This window comes from Chiloscyllium plagiosum, unplaced genomic scaffold (assembly GCF_037043375.1).
Source record: "Chiloscyllium plagiosum isolate Xiang-an unplaced genomic scaffold, Cpla_swu_hap1 HiC_scaffold_6, whole genome shotgun sequence".
Classification (NCBI taxonomy): domain Eukaryota; kingdom Metazoa; phylum Chordata; class Chondrichthyes; order Orectolobiformes; family Hemiscylliidae; genus Chiloscyllium; species Chiloscyllium plagiosum.
Genome location: NW_028270144.1, coordinates 130,512,402 through 130,532,004, shown reverse-complemented (window position 1 = coordinate 130,532,004; position 19,603 = coordinate 130,512,402). Strand labels below are relative to the sequence as shown.

Sequence of the window (19,603 nt, the reverse complement as noted above, 5' to 3'; positions counted from 1 at the left end):
CTAAGGTCTCTTTGTTCAGCAACACCCACCAGGACCTTACCATTAAGTGTATAAGTCCTGCTTTCCCTGTATTCCGTGAGATCTAACCTTGCTAACCAGTCTCCTATGGGGAACCTTGTTGAACACCTTACTAAAGTCCATATGGATCACGTCCACCGCTCTGCCCTCATCAATCCTCTTTGTTACTTCTTCAAAAAACTCTTTAGAATTAGAATCCCTAAGTGTGGAAACAGGCCCTCTGGCCTAACAAGTCAACACCGACCCTCCAAACAGTAACCCACCCAGACCCATTCCCCTACCCTATATTTACCCCTGACTAATGCACCTAACCTACACATCTCTGAACACTATGGGCAAATTAGCATGGCCAATTCACCTAACCTGCACATCTTTGGAATGTGGGAGGAAACCCACTCAGACACGGGGAGAATGTGCAAACTCCACACAGACAGTCGCCCGAGGCTGGAATTGAACCCAGGTCCCTGGCGCTGTAAGGCAGCAGTGCTAATCACTGAGCCACGTGCCACCACTTAATCAAGTTCTTGAGACATGATTTCCCATACACAAAGCCATGTTGACTATCCCTAATCATTCCTTGACTTTCCAAATACATGTGCATCTCAGGATTCCCTCCAACAACTTGCCCACCACCGAGGTCAGGCTCACTGGTCTATAATTCCCTGGCTTGCCCTTACCACCCTTCTTAAACAGTGGTACCACGTTAGCCAACTTCCAGTCTTCTGGCACCTCACCTGTGACTATCGATGATACAAATATCTCAGCAAGAGGCCCAGCAATCACTTCTCTAGCTTCCCAAAGAGCTCTAGGGTACACCTGGTCAGGTCCTGGGGATTTATTCAGTTTTATGTGTTTCAAGACATCCAGCACTTCCTCCTCTGTAATATGGACATTTTGCAAGATGTCACCATCTATTTCCCTACAGTCTATATCTTCCATATCCTTTTCCACAGTTAGGAGAAAATGAGGACTGCCGATGCCGGAGATCAGAGTTGAGAGTGTGGTGCTGGAAAAGCACAGCAGGTCAGGCAGCATCCGAGGAGCAGGAAAATTGACGTTTCGGGCAAGGGCTTATGCTCCTTGGATGCTATCTGACCTGCTGTGCTTTTCCTTATCCACAGTAAATACTGATGCAAAATACTCATTTAGTATCTCCCCCATCTTCTGCGGCTCCACACAAAGGCCGCCTTGCTGATCTTTGAGGGACCCTATTCTCTCCCTCGTTACCTTTTTGTCCTTAATGTATTTGTAAAAACCCTTTGGATTCTCCTTAATTCTATTTGCCAAAGCTATCTCATGTACCCTTTTTGCCCTCTTGATTTTCCTCTTCTTTTCATAATATATTTTTATTAAGAAAAAATAGATTTTTAAATATTACAACAAATACAAAACAATGCAATTCAAAACAGTACAAAAATAGTACAAAACTAAACCCAAATAATAAAAAAAAATCCCCAACCCACCCTCCTGTACGAATGTATAAACATATATAGTGAAGTATAAAATTAAAAAAAAAATCTAAACTAGCTATTTAACTAACTAAATAAATACCTAACAACAAACAGATAAAGAGTAATAACTCAGTCCAGCCAAACAAAACACTCATACATTCAGAGTTCCTCCTCCCTGGATATTGGACTCATGAAACACAATCGTTACGGCTATATAAAAGCCCTTGTTAGTGTGGCAGATAAATCTGTGTCCAGGTATTTCAAAAAGGGTTGCCATGTCTTGTAAAAATTCTCAGTTTTGTGGTGTACCATATTTGTGAGAAAATCCAGGGGAATATGCTCCATAACAATCTTCCGCCAACCCGACAGGCCTGGGGGGTTTTCTGATATCCAACCTAGCAAGATATTCTTCCTTGCACAGAATGTAAGAATATTGAAAAGTTTTTCCTTATGCGAGTCTGCAGGAAATACAATGGGTAGGCCCAAAAGGAGCGAAATAGGGTCCTTCTCCACCCCTACACCTAAAATCCTCTCCATTGCACCCGCCACAGCGCTCCAATATGTTTGAAGCCTGTCACAAGACCAAAGACAATGGGTAAGAGTACCCGTACAGACCTTGCACTTGGGGCATGCTGAAGATACCCCTGGTTTATATTCTGACAAACGGTCTGGGGCTAAGTGGACCCTGTGGAGAATCTTCAACTGTAAAGCATGGGTCCTACTGCAAATTGATATCTTCCTTACATTCTCCCAAATATCCTCTCATGCCTCGGAAGAAACTTCAATACCCAGCTCTCTCTGCCACACTCTGCAGAGTCGATCAGACTCATCTGAGGTGGCACCTCCCAACTGGTGATATAGAGTACTGACAGAGAGTACTCTTAGCCCTTAGTACCCCTCTTTTTATGTCAGATTTGTAGGGATCAGTCAAAAATGTGGTCTTTTTTTGAATAAAATCTCTAACTTAAAAAAAACGAAAGAGGTCTCTATTAGGTAACTCGTACTTCCGTACTAACTGATCGATGGACATCATTACATCTCCCTCAAATAAATCACCCATGCAAGATATACCTCTAGCTGCCCAACGTTTAAATCCTGAATCTGTCATACCTGGTTGAAAACTCAGCATACCCACTAAAGGTGTAAACAAAGATGTTTTACCAATATTACCTTCCCTCTGCCGAATTGCCCTCCATGCTTTAACAGTATTGATGACTATTGGGTTATGGCAATATTCCCTAACTGTCCTCACCTTGTCCAAAAACAGCAAACTGGTAAGGGGGCACCTTGCCTCAGAAGCTTCGATATCTAGCCATATTGAAAGAGGGTCCCCACAAACCCAATCACTTACGTAGGTCAAAAGTGAGTTTAATTGTCCGGAAGGTAATTTTTAAAGTCCAGAAGGTCTACTTCCCCCAATCTGTGAAGCAACTGCAGTTTGGCTAATTTAATGAGGGGCCGTTTACAGTGCCAGATAAAGGAGCTGAACCAACCATTCAGTCTCCTGAGTGTTTGTTTATTGAAAATCAGGGGGAGCATCCGTATAGGGTATAGCAAACGAGGGAGAATATTCATCTTAATAAGCGCTATCCGACCCAACCATGAGACTGGAAGTGCCTCCCATCTTTGGAGATTGATTTCCCTCTTAAGTATGCTCCTACTTCCTAAGGATTCACTCGATCTATCCTGTCTATACCTGACATATGCTTCCTTCTTTTTCTTAACCAAACCCTCAATTTCTTTAGTCATCCAGCATTCCCCATACCTACCAGCCTTCCCTTTCACCCTGACAGGAATATACTTTCTCTGGACTCTCGTTATCTCATTTCTGAAGGCTTCCCATTTTCCAGCCGTCCCTTTACCTGCGAACATCTGCCCCCAATCAGCTTTCGAAAGTTCTTGCCTAATACCGTCAAAATTAGCCTTTCTCCAATTTAGAACTTCAACTTTTAGATCTGGTCTATCCTTTTCCATCATTATTTTAAAACAAATAGAATTATGGACGCTGGTCCCAAAGTGCTCCCCCACTGACACCTCAGTCACCTGCCCTGCCTTATTTCCCAAGAGTAGGTCAAGTTTTGCACCTTCTCTAGTAGGTACATCCACATACCGAATCAGAAAATTTTCTTGTACACACTTAACAAATTCCTCTCCATCTAAACCCTTAACATATTGCAGTCCCAATCTATGTTTGGAAAGTTAAAATCCCCTACCATAACCACCCTATTATTCTTACAGATAGCTGAGATCTCCTCACAAATTTGTTTCTCAATTTCCCTCTGACTATTAGGGGGGTCTATAATACAATCCCTTTCTTATTTCTCAGTTCCACCCAAATAACTTCCCTGAATGTATTTCCGGGAATATCCTCCCTCAGCACAGCTGTAATGCTATCCCTTATCAAAAATGCCACTCCCCCCCCCCCCCCCCCCCCCTCCTCTCTTGCCTCTCTTTCTATCCTTCCTGTAGCATTTGTATCCTGGAACATTAAGCTGCCAGTCCTGCCCATCCCTGAGCCATGTTTCTGTAATTGCTATGATATCCCAGTCCCATGTTCCTGACCATGCCCTGAGTTCATCTGCCTTCCCTGTTAGGCCCCTTGCATTGAAATAAATGCAGTTTAATTTATTAGTCCTACCTTGTCCCTGCCTGCCCTGACTGACTCACTTCTGTTCTCAGCTGTACCAGTCTCAGATTGATCTCTTTTCTCACTATCTCCCTGGCTCCCACACCACGCCCCCCCCCACCTTACCAGTTTAAATCCTCCCGAGCAGTTCTAGCAAATCTCCCTGCCAGTATATTAGTCCCCTTCCAATGTAGGTGCAATCCGTCCTCCTTGTAGAGGTCACTTCTACCCCAAAAGAGATTCCAATGATCCAAAAATGTGAATCCTTCTCCCATACACCAGCTCCTCAGCCATGCATTCATCTGCTCCATCCTCCTATTCCTGCCCTCACTAGCTCGTAGCACTGGGAGCAATCCAGATATTACTACCCTCGAGGACCTCTTTTTTAAATTTCTGCCTAACTCTGTAATCCCCCTTCAGAGTCTCAACCTTTTCCCTTCCAATGTCGTCGGTTCCAATGTGGACAATGACCTCCTGCGGGCCTCTCTCCCCCGTGAGAACATTCTGCACCCTCTCTGAGACATCCTTGATCCTGGCACCAGGGAAGCGACACACCATTCTGCTTTTTTGCTGCTGGCCACAGAAATGTCTGTCCGTGCCTCTGACTAGAGAGTTTCCTATCACACTCAATCACTTGGAACCCGACATACCCCTTATTGCATTAGAGCCAGTCTCGATACCAGAAACTTGGCTGTTCGTGCTACATTCCCCTGAGAGTCCATCACCCCCTATATTTTCCAAAACAGCATACTTGTTTGAAATGGGGATAGCCACAGAAGAGACCTGCACTACCTGACTAGCTCTCCTACCTTTTCTGGAGTTAACCCATCTACCTAACTGTATCTGCAACTTTTCTCCCTTCCTATAACTGCCATCAGTTACACCCCCCGTTCTTGTAAATTACTTACTGCCTCTGTCGCTCCAACCGATCCATGCAAAATGATAGGATTTGCAACCAAAGACACTTCCTGCAGACACAATCATCAGTAACATGGAAACTGTCCCTAAATCCCCATATCCAACAGGAAGAGCATATCACTGCACTAAAAGCCATCTTTACTCCTTCACAATCTACTGACCCAGAAAACAGCACTGTCTTATTGCTCTATAAAACATTGCTCCATGCTAACTTAGTACTTACGGTTTATATTTTTAAAATTTAATCAAGAGACAGGTTTCAAGAAAACATATAGTCAAGAAAGAATCCACTCCACTCACTACTGTAGACTTACAGCAAGGTTACATGTTAAAATCTATGCACTTATCTGTCCTGTGCTGAGAGGTCTCCCACACAGGTTCCTCCAGTGTTAGCTGTGAATTTCACTCTTTGTTTATTTTTCCTAGACGCACCCCCATGTCCAGAGATGCATGAACTCAAACAGCAAAGGCAGTGTCTGTGCAGATTTACTCTGCATCTGACCCCATGCTGGGAGTGTTTGATGGGGACAGTGTAGAGGGAGCTTTACTCTGTATCTAACCCCGTGCTGTCTCTGTCCTGGGAGTGTTTGATGTGGGACAGTGTAGAGGGAGCTTTACTCTGTATCCAACCCCGTGCTGTCGCTGTCCTGGGAGTGTTTGATGGGGACAGTGTAGAGGGAGCTTTACTCTGTATCCTACCCCATGCTGTCCCTGTCCTGGGAGTGTTTGATGGGGACAGTGTAGAGGGAGCTTTACTCTGTATCCTACCCCATGCTGTCCCTGTCCTGGGAGTGTTTGATGGGGACAGTGTAGAGGGAGCTTTACTCTGTATCTAACCCCGTGCTGTCCCTGTCCTGGGAGTGTTTGATGGGGGGGGACAGTGTAGAGGGAGCTTTACTCTGTATCCTACCCCATGCTGTCCCTGTCCTGAGAATGTTTGATGACGGGGGACAGTGTAGAGGAAGCTTTACCCTGCATCTAACCCTGTACTGCCCTTGTCCTGGGAATGTTTGATGTGGGACAGTATAGAGGGAGCTTTACTCTGTATCCAACCCCGTGCTGTCCCTGTCCTGGGAGTGTTTGATGGGGACAGTGTAGAGGGAGCTTTACTCTGTATCCTACCCCATGCTGTCCCTGTCCTGGGAGTGTTTGATGGGGACAGTGTAGAGGGAGCTTTACTCTGTATCTAACCCCGTGCTGTCTCTGTCCTTGGAGTGTTTGATGGGGACAGTGTAGAGGGAGCTTTACTCTGTATCTAACCCCGTGCTGTCTCTGTCCTGGGAGTGTTTGATGTGGGACAGTGTAGAGGGAGCTTTACTCTGTATCCAACCTCGTGCTGTCGCTGTCCTGGGAGTGTTTGATGGGGACAGTGTAGAGGGAGCTTTACTCTGTATCTAACCCCGTGCTGTCCCTGTCCTGGGAGTGTTTGATGGGGGGAGAGTGATGAGGGAGCTTTACTCTATATCCTACCCCGTGCTGTCCCTGTCCTGGGAGTGTTTGATGGGGACAGTGTAGAGGGAGCTTTACTCTGTATCTAACCCCGTGCTGTCCCTGTCCTGGGAGTGTTTGATGGGGGGAGAGTGATGAGGGAGCTTTACTCTGTATCTAACCCCGTGCTGTCCCTGTCCTGGGAGTGTTTGATGGGGGGAGAGTGATGAGGAAGCTTTACTCTGTATCTAACCCCGTGCTGTCCCTGTCCTGGGAGTGTTTGATGGGGGGAGAGTGATGAGGGAGCTTTACTCTGTATCCTACCCCGTGCTGTCCCTGTCCTGGGAGTGTTTGATGGGGGGAGAGTGATGAGGGAGCTTTACTCTGTATCCTACCCCGTGCTGTCCCTGTCCCTGGGAGTGTTTGATTGGGGGGAGAGTGATGAGGGAGCTTTACTCTGTATCCTACCCCGTGCTGTCCCTGTCCTGGGAGTGTTTGATGGGGGGAGAGTGATGAGGGAGCTTTACTCTGTATCCTACCCCGTGCTGTCCCTGTCCTGGGAGTGTTTGATGGGGGGAGAGTGATGAGGGAGCTTTACTCTGTATCTAACCCTGTGCTGTCCCTGTCCTGGGAGTGTTTGATGGGGGACAGTGTAGAGGGAGCTTTACTCTGTATCTAACCCCATGCTGTCGCTGTCCTGGGAGTGTTTGATGGGGACAGTGTAGAGGGAGCTTTACTCTGTATCCTACCCCATGCTGTCCCTGTCCTGGGAGTGTTTGATGGGGGGAGAGTGATGAGGGAGCTTTACTCTATATCCTACCCCGTGCTGTCCCTGTCCCTGTCCTGGGAGTGTTTGATGGGGGGAGTGTGATGAGGGAGCTTTACTCTATATCCTACCCCGTGCTGTCCCTGTCCTGGGAGTGTTTGATGGGGACAGTGTAGAGGGAGCTTTACTCTGTATCTAACCCGTGCTGTCCCTGTCCTGGGAGTGTTTGATGGGGGGAGAGTGATGAGGGAGCTTTACTCTGTATCTAACCCCGTGCTGTCCCTGTCCCTGGGAGTGTTTGATGGGGGGACAGTGTAGAGAGAGCTTTACTCTGTATCCTACCCCGTGCTGTCCCTGTCCTGGGAGTGTTTGATGGGGGAAGAGTGATGAGGGAGCTTTACTCTGTATCCTACCCCGTGCTGTCCCTGTCCCTGTCCTGGGAGTGTTTGATGGGGGGAGAGTGATGAGGGAGCTTTACTCTGTATCCTACCCCGTGCTGTCCCTGTCCTGGGAGTGTTTGATGGGGGGAGAGTGATGAGGGAGCTTTACTCTGTATCCTACCACGTGCTGTCCTTGTCCCAGGAGTGTTTGATGGGGGGAGAGTGATGAGGGAGCTTTACTCTGTATCTAACCCCGTGCTGTCCCTGTCCTGGGAGTGTTTGATGGGGACAGTGTAGAGGGAGCTTTACTCTATATCCTACCCCGTGCTGTCCCTGTCCCTGTCCCTGGGAGTGTTTGATGGGGGGAGAGTGATGAGGGAGCTTTACTCTGTATCCTACCCCGTGCTGTCCCTGTCCCTGTCCTGGGAGTGTTTGATGGGGGGAGAGTGATGAGGGAGCATTACTCTGTATCTAACCCCGTGCTGTCCCTGTCCCTGTCCTGGGGGTGTTTGATGGGGGGACAGTGTAGAGGGAGCTTTACTCTGTATCCTACCCCATGCTGTCCCTGTCCCTGTCCTGGGAGTGTTTGATGGGGGGAGAGTGATGAGGGAGCTTTACTCTGTATCCTACCCCGTGCTGTCCCTGTCCCTGTCCTGGGAGTGTTTGATGGGGGGAGAGTGATGAGGGAGCTTTACTCTGTATCCTACCCCGTGCTGTCCCTGTCCCTGTCCTGGGAGTGTTTGATGGGGGGAGAGTGATGAGGGAGCTTTACTCTATATCCTACCCCGTGCTGTCCCTGTCCCTGTCCTGGGAGTGTTTGATGGGGGGAGAGTGATGAGGGAGGTGTGGTCTCGATGTCTCATGGTATTTTCCTGTTTCTAAAAGAGTATTAATTTGGATGATCCTGGACAATGAGATGCTTGATATTGAATTTCTCTCCATCCCATGTCTCTCCCGTTTCCAGGACGATGCGGATGTCGAGTGGAAGTTTGCCAGATCCAAACTGTACCTTTGTTATTTCCGGGAAGGTCTCACTCTTCCCGTTCCATTCAACATCATCCCAACTCCCAAATCATTCTTCTACATGATCAGGTAAGTCTTCCCCTGGAGTCTGCTTCACGTCCAGTGGAATGGGTTACATTGCTGTAGCGCCTGTAACAATCAGACCCCTCAAACTGCTTCACAGGAGGGACTGTACATCCTTGGGGCTGGAGCTGAGGGGTTGGGGTGGGGCTAGGGTCAGGGTCTGGGGCTGGGGGTGGGGGTGGGGCTGGAGTCAAGGCCTGGGGCTGGGGGGTGGGGTGGGGTGGGGTCAGGGTCTGGGGCTGGGGCTGGGGCTGGGGGGTGGGGGTGGGGCTGGTGGGTGACGTTGCGGCTGGGGTCAGGGTCTGGGGCTGGGGGTAGAATCTGGGGCTGGGGGGGTGGGTGTGGGGCTGGGGTCAGGGTCTGGGGCTGGGGCTGGGGTCAGGGGCTGGGGCTGGGGGGTGGGGATGGGGTTGGGGTCAGAGTCTGAGGCTGGGGGGTGGGGTGGGGCTGGGGTCAGGGTCTGGGGCTGGGGGTGGGCCTGGGGTCAGGATCTGTGGCTGGGGGGTGGGTGTGTGGTCAGGGGCTGGGGGTGGTGCTGGGGCCAGGGTCTGGGGGGTGGGGGGTGGGGTCAGGGTCTGCGGCTGTGAGGTGGGGGTGGGGTCAGGGTCTGGGGGTGGGGCTGGGGGCTGGGGGGTGGGGTCAGGGTCTCTGGGTGGGGCTGGGGGGTGGGGGTGGGGTCAGGGTCTAGGGCTGGGGCTGGGGCTCGGTCGGGGGTGGGGGTGGGGTCAGGGTCTGGGGGGTGGGGGTGGGGCTGGGGTCAGGGGTGGGGGTGGGGTCAGGGTCTGGGGGAGTGGGGGTTACAATTATGGGATTCACAAAACCTCCAAAGTGTGTCATTAGCAAATATTGAAACTGTACCTTGCTCACTCCAATGTAACTCATCAATATAAACATCCCCCAGCCCCAGACCCTGACCCCAGCCCCTACCCCCAGCTCTCATCAATGACCATCCCTCTCTGTCTCCTGTCACTCTGCCAATTCTGTGTCCAGATCGTTCCTGTCCCTTGTAATTCCGAACCTCCAACATTCCCCGCAGGTCTGTTGGTCAGCACATCATCGATTCCCTCCTGCAAGCCCATGTCCGATCCAACAACACCCCCTTTTCTCACAAACTCTCATTAAAATCTCAAGCATGTTTGATAAATGTGATTTATAGGAGCCAGTGTGGGACTGGGGTGGACAAAGTTAAAAATCACACAACACCAGGTTATAGTCCAACAGGTTTAATTGGAAGCACTAGCTTTCGGAGCGACGCTCCTTCATCAGGTGGTTGTGGAATATACTGATGAAGGAGCGTCGCTCCGATAGCTAGTGCTTCCAAATAAACCTGTTGGACTATAACCTGGTGTTGTGTGATTTTTAACTTTTGATAAATGTGGTTTTCCCTCAACAAGTCTGTGCTGTCTTTGTACGGTCTCTGTTTTATGAAGCGACTGTAACATTAGTGCCAGAGTTTCATTTCTCCGTGTGTTTCCTGATGTTTGTGTCAGCCCTGAACCTGGCTCAGTTTTAAACCAAGATGTGATATCTGTGGTTCTCCCTCCCTCTGACACGACCACAGCAACACAGTCAGACAGGGACATTCAACCTGAACCTGTACATGTTCCAGCGCTATTTCCCCCAGCCTATGTACCCAATAAATCGGAACAGCCCTGAGGAGTGTGGACTCCACTCCCACAGGCATGTTCACTGCTCCTGGCCTTTCCAGGGGCTTTCACCATGTGACGTTGAACCTGGCTTTCTTTATGTTCCAGGTGGTTTTTCCGGAAACTGTGCTGTGTGAGCTCGAAGAAAAATGATTACCCTCCGCTACCGACATCAATTGTAAGTGACTGAGCCAATCCATCCACTCGGACTTCCTATTCCACACACACTGACCCTCACTGGGGTACAGTCTCTCTCACACACACACACACACACACAGACCCTCACTGGGGTACAGTCTCTCACACACACACACTGACCCTCACTGGGGTAGTCTCTCACACACACACATACACTGACCCTCACTGGGGTACAGTCTCTCTCACACACACACACACACACACTGACCCTCACTGGGGTACAGTCTCTCTCACACACACACACACACACTGACCCTCACTGGGGTACAGTCTCTCTCTCACACACACACACACACACACTGACCCTCACTGGGGTACAGTCTCTCTCACACACACACACACACACTGACCCTCACTGGGGTACAGTCTCTCACACACACACACACAAACACACTGACCCTCACTGGGGTACAGTCTCTCACACACACACACATACACACACACACACTGACCCTCACTGGGGTACAGTCTCTCTCACACACACACACACACACTGACCCTCACTGGGGTACAGTCTCTCTCTCACACACACACACACACCGACCCTCACTGGGGTACAGTCTCTCACACACACACACACACACACACACACTGACCCTCACTGGGGTACAGTCTCACACACACACACACTGACCCTCACTGGGGTACAGTCTCACACACACACTGACCCTCATTGGCGTACAGTCCCACACAAACACACTGACCCTCACTGGGGTACAGTCCCACACACACACACACACACACACACACTGACCCTCACTGGGTTACAGTCTCACACACACACACACACACACACACACTGACCCTCACTGGCGTACAGTCCCACACAAACACACTAACCCTCACTGGGGTAGAGTCTCTCACACACACACTGACCCTCACTGGGGTAGAGTCTCTCACACACACACTGACCCTCACTGGGGTACAGTCCCACACACACACACACACACACACACTGACCCTCACTGGGGTACAGTCCCACACACACACACACTGACCCTCACTGGGGTACAGTCCCCCCCACACACACACACACTGACCCTCACTGGGGTACAGTCCCTCACAAACACACACTGACCCTCACTGGGGTACAGTCCCACACACACACACTGACCCTCACTGGGGTACAGTCCCACACACACACACACTGACCCTCACTGGGGTACAGTCCCACACACACACACTGACCCTCACTGGGGTACAGTCACACACACACACACAGTCACTGGGGTACAGTCACACACACACGCTGACTCTCACTGGGGTATACAGTCCCACACACACACGCTGACTCTCACTGGCGTACAGTCCCACACACACACACACACACACACATTGACTGTCACTGGGGTACAGTCCTACACACACTGACTCTCACTGGGGTACAGCTCCCACACACACATACACACTGACTCTCACTGGGGTACAGTCCCCCCCACACACACACACACACACACATTGACTGTCACTGGGGTACAGCTCCCACACACACTGACCCTCACTGGGGTACAGTCCCACACACACACACACACGCACACATTGACTGTCACTGGGGTACAGCTCCCACACACACTGACCCTCACTGGGGTATACAGTCCCACAGCTGAAAATGTGTTGCTGGAAAAGCGCAGCAGGTCAGGCAGCATCCAGGGAACAGGAGAATCGACGTTTCGGGCATAAGCCCTTCTTCAGGGCTTATACAGCCCTATACAGTCCCACACACACTGACCCTCACTGGGGTAGAGTCCCACACACACACACATTGACTGTCACTGGGGTACAGTCCCACACACATTGACTCTCCCTGGAGTAGTGTTAAAAGAGATTTCTCAGTCTGATTAATTATTTTTCTGTGTCAGGCTAACTCAGCCGTGAGTGGTGACGGCTGTCAGTCTGGGAGTCGAGCCTCCTATCGATTACAGGTGATTCAGACCCTGGTCCAGCGGTACATCGAAACATCGCGACAGGAATTTGCAGAGAAACAGCGGAAGGGTGAGTGCAGGAGTCTGAGGGAGGGAAATGACCATCTCTCAGGTGGAGTTAGCTTTGGCATTGAAATGGAACAGTCCCCTTGACCTGCTTCTCACACTAAATTCCAAATTCAGACCGGGAGCAGGCCCGGCAGATGGGGTTAACTCTGGTTGACTAGTCCAGAACTCCAGCCTTACATCCCAGACACCCGGATTCAAATCCTTCCAGGCCAGATCGGCAAGTTTCCGTTCAATAAGAATCTGAAATTAAGAGACTGATGATGACCATGAAACCATTGTCAATTCTCAAAAACTCCATCTGGTTCAGGAATGTCCTCATGGGAAGGAGGTCCACCATCCTCACCCAGCCGGGCCTACATGTGACTCCAGTCCCACAGCAATCTGGTTTACCCTTATTGCCCTCCAGGCAGTTAGGGATGGGCAAAAAATGTAGGCCTGGGCAGAGACGCCCTCATCCTGTGAGTAAAAATAAAATATATTTTGACCCCTCGGGCCTGCACCATCATGAAACACTTCATCACTTCCTGCCCATGCCTGATAACCTTTGACCTTCCTGTCAGTCGAGAATCCCTCTCCTTCTGACTTAAAAATATTCAACAGTATCCATCCCCACAACTCTCAAATAGCATAGCAAGAAATTATCTCATTCATTTATACTGTGGGAGCGCTGCACTGTCGGAGGGTCAGTGCTGAGGGAGTGCTGCACTGTCAGAGGGTCAGTGCTGAGGGAGTGCCGCACTGTCGGAGGGTTAGTGCTGAGGGAGTTCTGCACTGTCAGAGGGTCAGTGCTGAGGGAGTGGCGCATTGTCGGAGGGTCAGTGCTGAGGGAGCACCGTACTGTCGGAGGGTCAGTGCTGAGGGAGTGCTGCACTGTCAGAGGGTCAGTACTGAGGGAGTGCTGCACTGTCGGAGGGTCAGTGCTGAGGGAGCACCGTACTGTCGGAGGGTCAGTGCTGAGGGAGTGCTGCACTGTCAGAGGGTCAGTGCTGAGGGAGTGCTGCACTGTCAGAGGGTCAGTGCTGAGGGAGTGCTGCACTGTCAGAGGGTCAGTGCTGAGGGAGTGCTGCACTGTCGGAGGGTCAGTGCTGAGGGAGCGCCGCACTGTCAGAGGGTCAGTGCTGAGGGAGTGCTGCACTGTCAGAGGGTCAGTGCTGAGGGAGTGCTGCACTGTCAGAGGGTCAGTGCTGAGGGAGTGCTGCACTGTCGGAGGGTCAGTGCTGAGGGAGTGCTGCACTGTCAGAGGGTCAGTGCTGAGGGAGTGCTGCACTGTCAGAGGGTCAGTGCTGAGGGAGTGGCGCATTGTCGGAGGGTCAGTGCTGAGGGAGTGCTGCACTGTCAGAGGGTCAGTGCTGAGGGAGTGGCGCATTGTCGGAGGGTCAGTGCTGAGGTAGCACCGTACTGTCGGAGGGTCAGTGCTGAGGGAGTGCTGCACTGTCAGAGGGTCAGTGCTGAGGGAGTGCTGCACTGTCGGAGGGTCAGTGCTGAGGGAGCACCGTACTGTCGGAGGGTCAGTGCTGAGGGAGTGCTGCACTGTCAGAGGGTCAGTGCTGAGGGAGTGCTGCACTGTCAGAGGGTCAGTGCTGAGGGAGTGCTGCACTGTCAGAGGGTCAGTGCTGAGGGAGTGCTGCACTGTCGGAGGGTCAGTGCTGAGGGAGCGCCGCACTGTCAGAGGGTCAGTGCTGAGGGAGTGCTGCACTGTCAGAGGGTCAGTGCTGAGGGAGTGCTGCACTGTCAGAGGGTCAGTGCTGAGGGAGTGCTGCACTGTCGGAGGGTCAGTGCTGAGGGAGTGCTGCACTGTCAGAGGGTCAGTGCTGAGGGAGTGCTGCACTGTCAGAGGGTCAGTGCTGAGGGAGTGGCGCATTGTCGGAGGGTCAGTGCTGAGGGAGCACCGTACTGTCGGAGGGTCAGTGCTGAGGGAGTGCTGCACTGTCAGAGGGTCAGTGCTGAGGGAGTGCTGCACTGTCGGAGGGTCAGTGCTGAGGGAGTGCCGTACTGTCGGAGGGTCAGTGCAGAGTGAGTGCTGGACTGTCGAAGGGTCAGTGCGGAGGGAGTGCTGCACTGTCGAAGGGTCAGTGCTGAGGGAGTGCTGCACTGTCGGAGGGTCAGTGCTGAGGGGGTGCCGCTCTGTCGGAGGGTCAGTGCTGAGGGAGTGCTGCACTGTCAGAGGGTCAGTGCTGAGGGAGTGCTGCACTGTCAGAGGGTCAGTGCTGAGGGAGTGCTGCACTGTTGAAGGGTCAGTGCTGAGGGAGTGCCACACTGTCAGAGGGTCAGTGCTGAGGGAGTGCCGTACTGTCGGAGGGTCAGTGCTGAGGGAGTGCTGCACTGTCGAAGGGTCAGTACTGAGGGAGTGCTGCACTGTCAGAGAGTCAGTGCTGAGGGAGTGCCGCACTGTCGGAGGGTCAGTGCTGAGGGAGTGCCGCATTGTCGGAGGGTCAGTGCTGAGGGAGTGCCGCACTGTCGGAGGGTCAGTGCTGAGGGAGTGCTGCACTGTCGGAGGGTCAGTGCTGAGGGAGTGCCGCACTGTCGGAGGGTCAGTGCTGAGGGAGTGCCGCACTGTCGGAGGGTCAGTGCTGAGGGAGTGCCGCACTGTCGGAGGGTCAGTGCTGAGGGAGTGCTGCACTGTCGGAGGGTCAGTGCTGAGGGAGTGCTGCGCTGATATCTTTCTGCTGTGATTGGATGAAAATCAGGGAACGTTCTCTCTTGTGTAAGCGCCAATGTCTCTCCTCAGGCCAATCACCATATTGGAGATTGTGTGGCCACTGTGCCATTTGGGATCCTGCTGTGTAGGGTTTGGCAGCCCTGTTTCCCCTGTTATGGGCTGTGTTGCGGGGCAATGATTGTGGTGTCAGTGTAATGAGTGCGGGGTGCGGGCTGTGTGTAACTGACCGCTCTGTGTTTCTCTCGCAGACCTCGGGAACCGTATCACCGATTTGGGGAAGTTTGTGGGTCGTTTGCAGTCAGAGATTAAACGTCTGCGGTACAGCATGGGGGCTGCTGGAACCACCGCCACCAAATCCGGTGATGCCTCTGCCGTCCTGGGCAAATACATCCTGGGCGCCCGGAACCGATTCCAGGAAACCGACCAGGATGACGAATCCCGCTCCCCGAGGGCATCCTTTAAAGTGACAGTCCACCAGGACTCGGAGGATGGAGCCAACAGCAAACCTGCCGAAGTGGGGGATGAAGCTGACCAATGCCCCCCTTACCCCAGTAAGGCAGCGGGAGATGGCACTGCCACAGAGACCACTCTGAAACCCGAGCAGCCCTCAACCACAGGCAAGAGCGAAGGAGATTCTGAGACGGCAGCTCAGGAGAAAGAGTGAGACATCCTCACTTTTTACAAAAAGACTTGGGATCAGGAAGTCCATGCTCCTCCTGGATTGGTCAGACGTTTTGCATGCTCTCTGCCTCAGCGCAGTCTCACTGTACCACCGCTCAACTCATCGCTATTCTCTCTGTCACAAACAAAGCAAACTGTCTTCGATGCTCTCTCGCTCACTCACTCGGGTTTTTATTAACAATCAGAGTACTGCGGATACCGGATACTGCGGATACCGGATACTGCAGATACCGGATACTGCGGATATTGGATACTGCGGATACCGGATATGCGGATACCGGATACTGCAGATTCCAGATACTGCGGATATCGGATACTGCGGATACCGGATACTGCGGATATCGGATACTGCGGATACCGGATACTGCGGATACCGGATACTGCGGATACCGGATACTGCAGATTCCAGATACTGCGGATATCGGATACTGCGGATACCGGATACTGCGGATACCAGATACTGCGGATACTGGGGATACTGGATGCTGCGGATGCCGGATACTGTGGATATTGGAAATCTGAAACAAAAACAGATCATTCTGAAGAAACTCAGCAGGTCTGACAGAATCCGGGGGGAGACGGCAAGCTGAGTTCACATTTCGCATTGACTCAGGAATAATTACTGATGTAATCATTTCAGAACAACATGCCTGGGATAAGTGGTATTGAAGATCAGTGAAAGTTGGTGAAAGACCGGGCATACAGCACCTCACCGCCAAATCCCCGCCCCCCCGGCATTTGTCCTTTTGTCATTGATCCAAACCCATTCCATGTCCAACTTTTCTAAGTTCTGAGGGACATTCATTGACTCGAAATGTTAACTCTGTGTCTCTCTTCACCATCACTGCCAGACCTGCTGAGTTTCTCCAGCCTGCTTCCTGGTTTAGTCTCTATTTTTTACAGCTAGTTTACTTTCGCTATTGACTTATTAGAAAGGATTGATGTCAGGTTGTAATATGTTTTAATATCTTTGTTCTTGTGACTGAGGCCTGGCCATTTCAATTTGGGACAAATATTAGAAAAAGCTGGTTACAAAACCGAAATCTGAGGGTGGATGTCACTGTCGACAGGCACAAGGGTCAGATGGATACGGAAGGTGGATGAAGGAGCCACAGAGTCACTGAGGAAGGACATGTGATTGGGCCAGTACAGTAAACGGGGATGATATAGGTTACACCACTCTGTACAATTTGTGACCCAGATTGCTAAGACCAAAGCATTCCTCTACAGGGTGGAGTTCAAAACGATGGGAGTTGTGTCAGATTTGAACCCACTTGCTATTGTATTGATGTGGCCTCTATATTATCCCTGGGGTGGGGGAGTCCAGAACTAGAGGGCATAGGGTTAGGGTGAGGGGGAAAGATATAAAAAAGAGACCTAAGGGACAACATATTCATACAGAGGGTGGTACGTGTGGGGAATGAGCTGCCAGGGGAAGTGGTGGAGGCTGGTACAATTACAACATTTAAGAGGCATTTGGATGGGTATATGAATAGGAAGGGTTTGGAGGGATATGGGCCGGGTGCTGGCAGGTGGGACTAGATTGGGGTGGGATATCTGGTCAGCATGGACAGGTTGGACCGAAGGGTCTGTTTCTGTGCTGTACATCTCTATGACTCTGTGACTCTATCGAGAGGAAAGAGATGTTTTGTGATCAGTCTTCAGTGATGATTTTATACAGATCCTGGCACAACATGAGGTTTTCCCAATCATCAAACAGTCTGCCCTCTTGCCCCTGGAAGTGAGAAGTCTAAGGGCGACCCAATGGATCTTTAAAACGATGGAAGGCTTTGATCAGGTCGATGTGGAGAAATGTTTCTGCTGGTGAGAGACCAGTACCAGGGCCCCTCAATGTAAGACTGTCACAAAGAAATCCAACCAAAATTCAGGAGCAAATTCCCCACCCAGAGAGTGGACCGAATGTGGGCTTATTCCCATAGGGAAGCTCTCGGAATGATTTACAGGGAAGTTGTATAGACACATGATGGAGAAAGGGCTCTCAGGATTTGGAGATGGGGGGAGGATGAGGAGGCTGGTGAGGAGCAGAATCACCAGCAGAGAGGAGATGGGATGAATGGCCTGTTTCTGCCCTGTTGACTTAATGTGAAGGGTGTTGGGTTAAACAATGAGAAAGATACCAGCCCTTGATTTCTGAGACCTGTTATTCCAGTCGGGGCCAGGAGGAGGCAATGGGTATCTCATCTGTGATTCATGAAATGGGTTTGAGACATTGTCAACTCAGGTCCAAATCCTCTCTCATCTGGAATTAAATTTACAAACGCTCAGTAAACAAGGTAGTGTAGAGCGAGCTCTAATCTACATCAAACTCTGCACCATCCATGTCCTGGGAGTGTTTGATGGGGACAGTGTAGAGGGAGCTTTACTCTGTATCTAACCCCGTACTGTCCCTGTCCAGGGAGTGTTTGATGGGGGGTCAGTGTAGAGGAAGCCTTACTCTGTATCTAACCCCATGCTGTCCCTGTCCTGGGAGTGTTTGATGGGGGGACAGGGTAGAGAAGCCTTACTCTGTATCTAACCCCATGCTGTCGCTGTTCCTGTCCTGGGAGTGTTTGATGGGGGGACAGGGTAGAGAAGCCTTACTCTGTATCTAACCCCATGCTGTCGCTGTTCCTGTCCTGGGAGTGTTTGATGGGGACAGTGTAGAGGGAGCTTTACTCTCATTGGGATTCCCGAGTGCAGTGCTCACAGAGGGTGGGTCTGCGTTGGGAGGCTCAGTCACTCGGAGTGAGCAGGGTCACTGAACAGCATAAACCCTGAGAGGCCGAGATACCAGGAGGAGGGGCGTTTGCAGTATTAAACCGTGAACACAGCAGCAACCAATGCCTGGACTGAGATGGGTAGATGCCAATTGTAACCATGCTGGAATAAAAGAGCCAGACTCTCTGTAATTGTCCAGTGCCTGTGTCTGTCTGAGGTTTGTTCCCACGTCTCCTACACTGTTAGGGAACATAACACTCTCACAGCAAACACCAACACTAGCTGAGCAACATTCACAGAATCCCTCTCCCCAGCTCACACAGACCAAGGCACACCCCAGAAAACAGAACTCACTGCAGTGCTGAGGGAGCGCCGCACTGTCGGATGGTCAGTGCTGAGGGAGGGCCGCACTGTCGGAGGGTCAGTGCTGAGGGAGCACCGCACTGTCGGAGGGTCAGTGCTGTGGGAGTGCCGCACTGTCAGAGGGTCAGTGCTGAGGGAGCACCGCACTGTCGGAGGGTCAGTGCTGTGGGAGTGCCGCACTGTCGGATGGTCAGTGCTGAGGGAGGGCCGCACTGTCGGAGGGTCAGTGCTGAGGGAGCACCGCACTGTCGGAGGGTCAGTGCTGTGGGAGTGCCGCACTGTCAGAGGGTCAGTGCTGTGGGAGTGCCGCACTGTCGGAGGGTCAGTGCTGAGGGAGTGCCGCACTGTCAGAGGGTCAGTGCTGTGGGAGTGCCGCACTGTCGGAGGGTCAGTGTTGAGGGAGGGCAGCACTGTCAGAGGGTCAGTGCTGAGGGAGCGCCGCACTGTCAGAGGGTCAGTACGGAGGGAGTGCTGCACTGTTAGAGAGTCAGTACTGAGGGAATGCCACACTGTCAGAGGGTCAGTACTGAGGGAGTGCCGCACTGTCGGAGGGTCAGTGCTGAGGGAGTGCCACACTGTCAGAGGTTCAGTGCTGAGGGAGTGGGCACTGTCGGAGGGTCAGTGCTGAGGGAGGGCAGCACTGTCGGAGGGTCAGTGCTGAGGGAGTGGGCACT

At 51.6% G+C, this 19,603-nt stretch overlaps 1 protein-coding gene across 1 annotated transcript in view; it reads left to right on the top strand.

Moving 5' to 3' along the window:
• Nucleotides 1–17,939, top strand: part of trpc2b (transient receptor potential cation channel subfamily C member 2b) — a 53,047-nt gene extending 35,108 nt beyond the window's left edge. The window contains exons 10-13 of the mRNA XM_087988488.1: nucleotides 8,552–8,679; nucleotides 10,428–10,497; nucleotides 12,377–12,509; nucleotides 15,416–17,939. Of these exons, the coding sequence (XP_087844614.1) occupies nucleotides 8,552–8,679; nucleotides 10,428–10,497; nucleotides 12,377–12,509; nucleotides 15,416–15,831 (747 nt within the window). The 3' untranslated portion in view covers nucleotides 15,832–17,939. The remainder of the gene's footprint in view (nucleotides 1–8,551; nucleotides 8,680–10,427; nucleotides 10,498–12,376; nucleotides 12,510–15,415) is intronic.
• The last annotated feature ends 1,664 nt before the right edge of the window (nucleotides 17,940–19,603 follow it).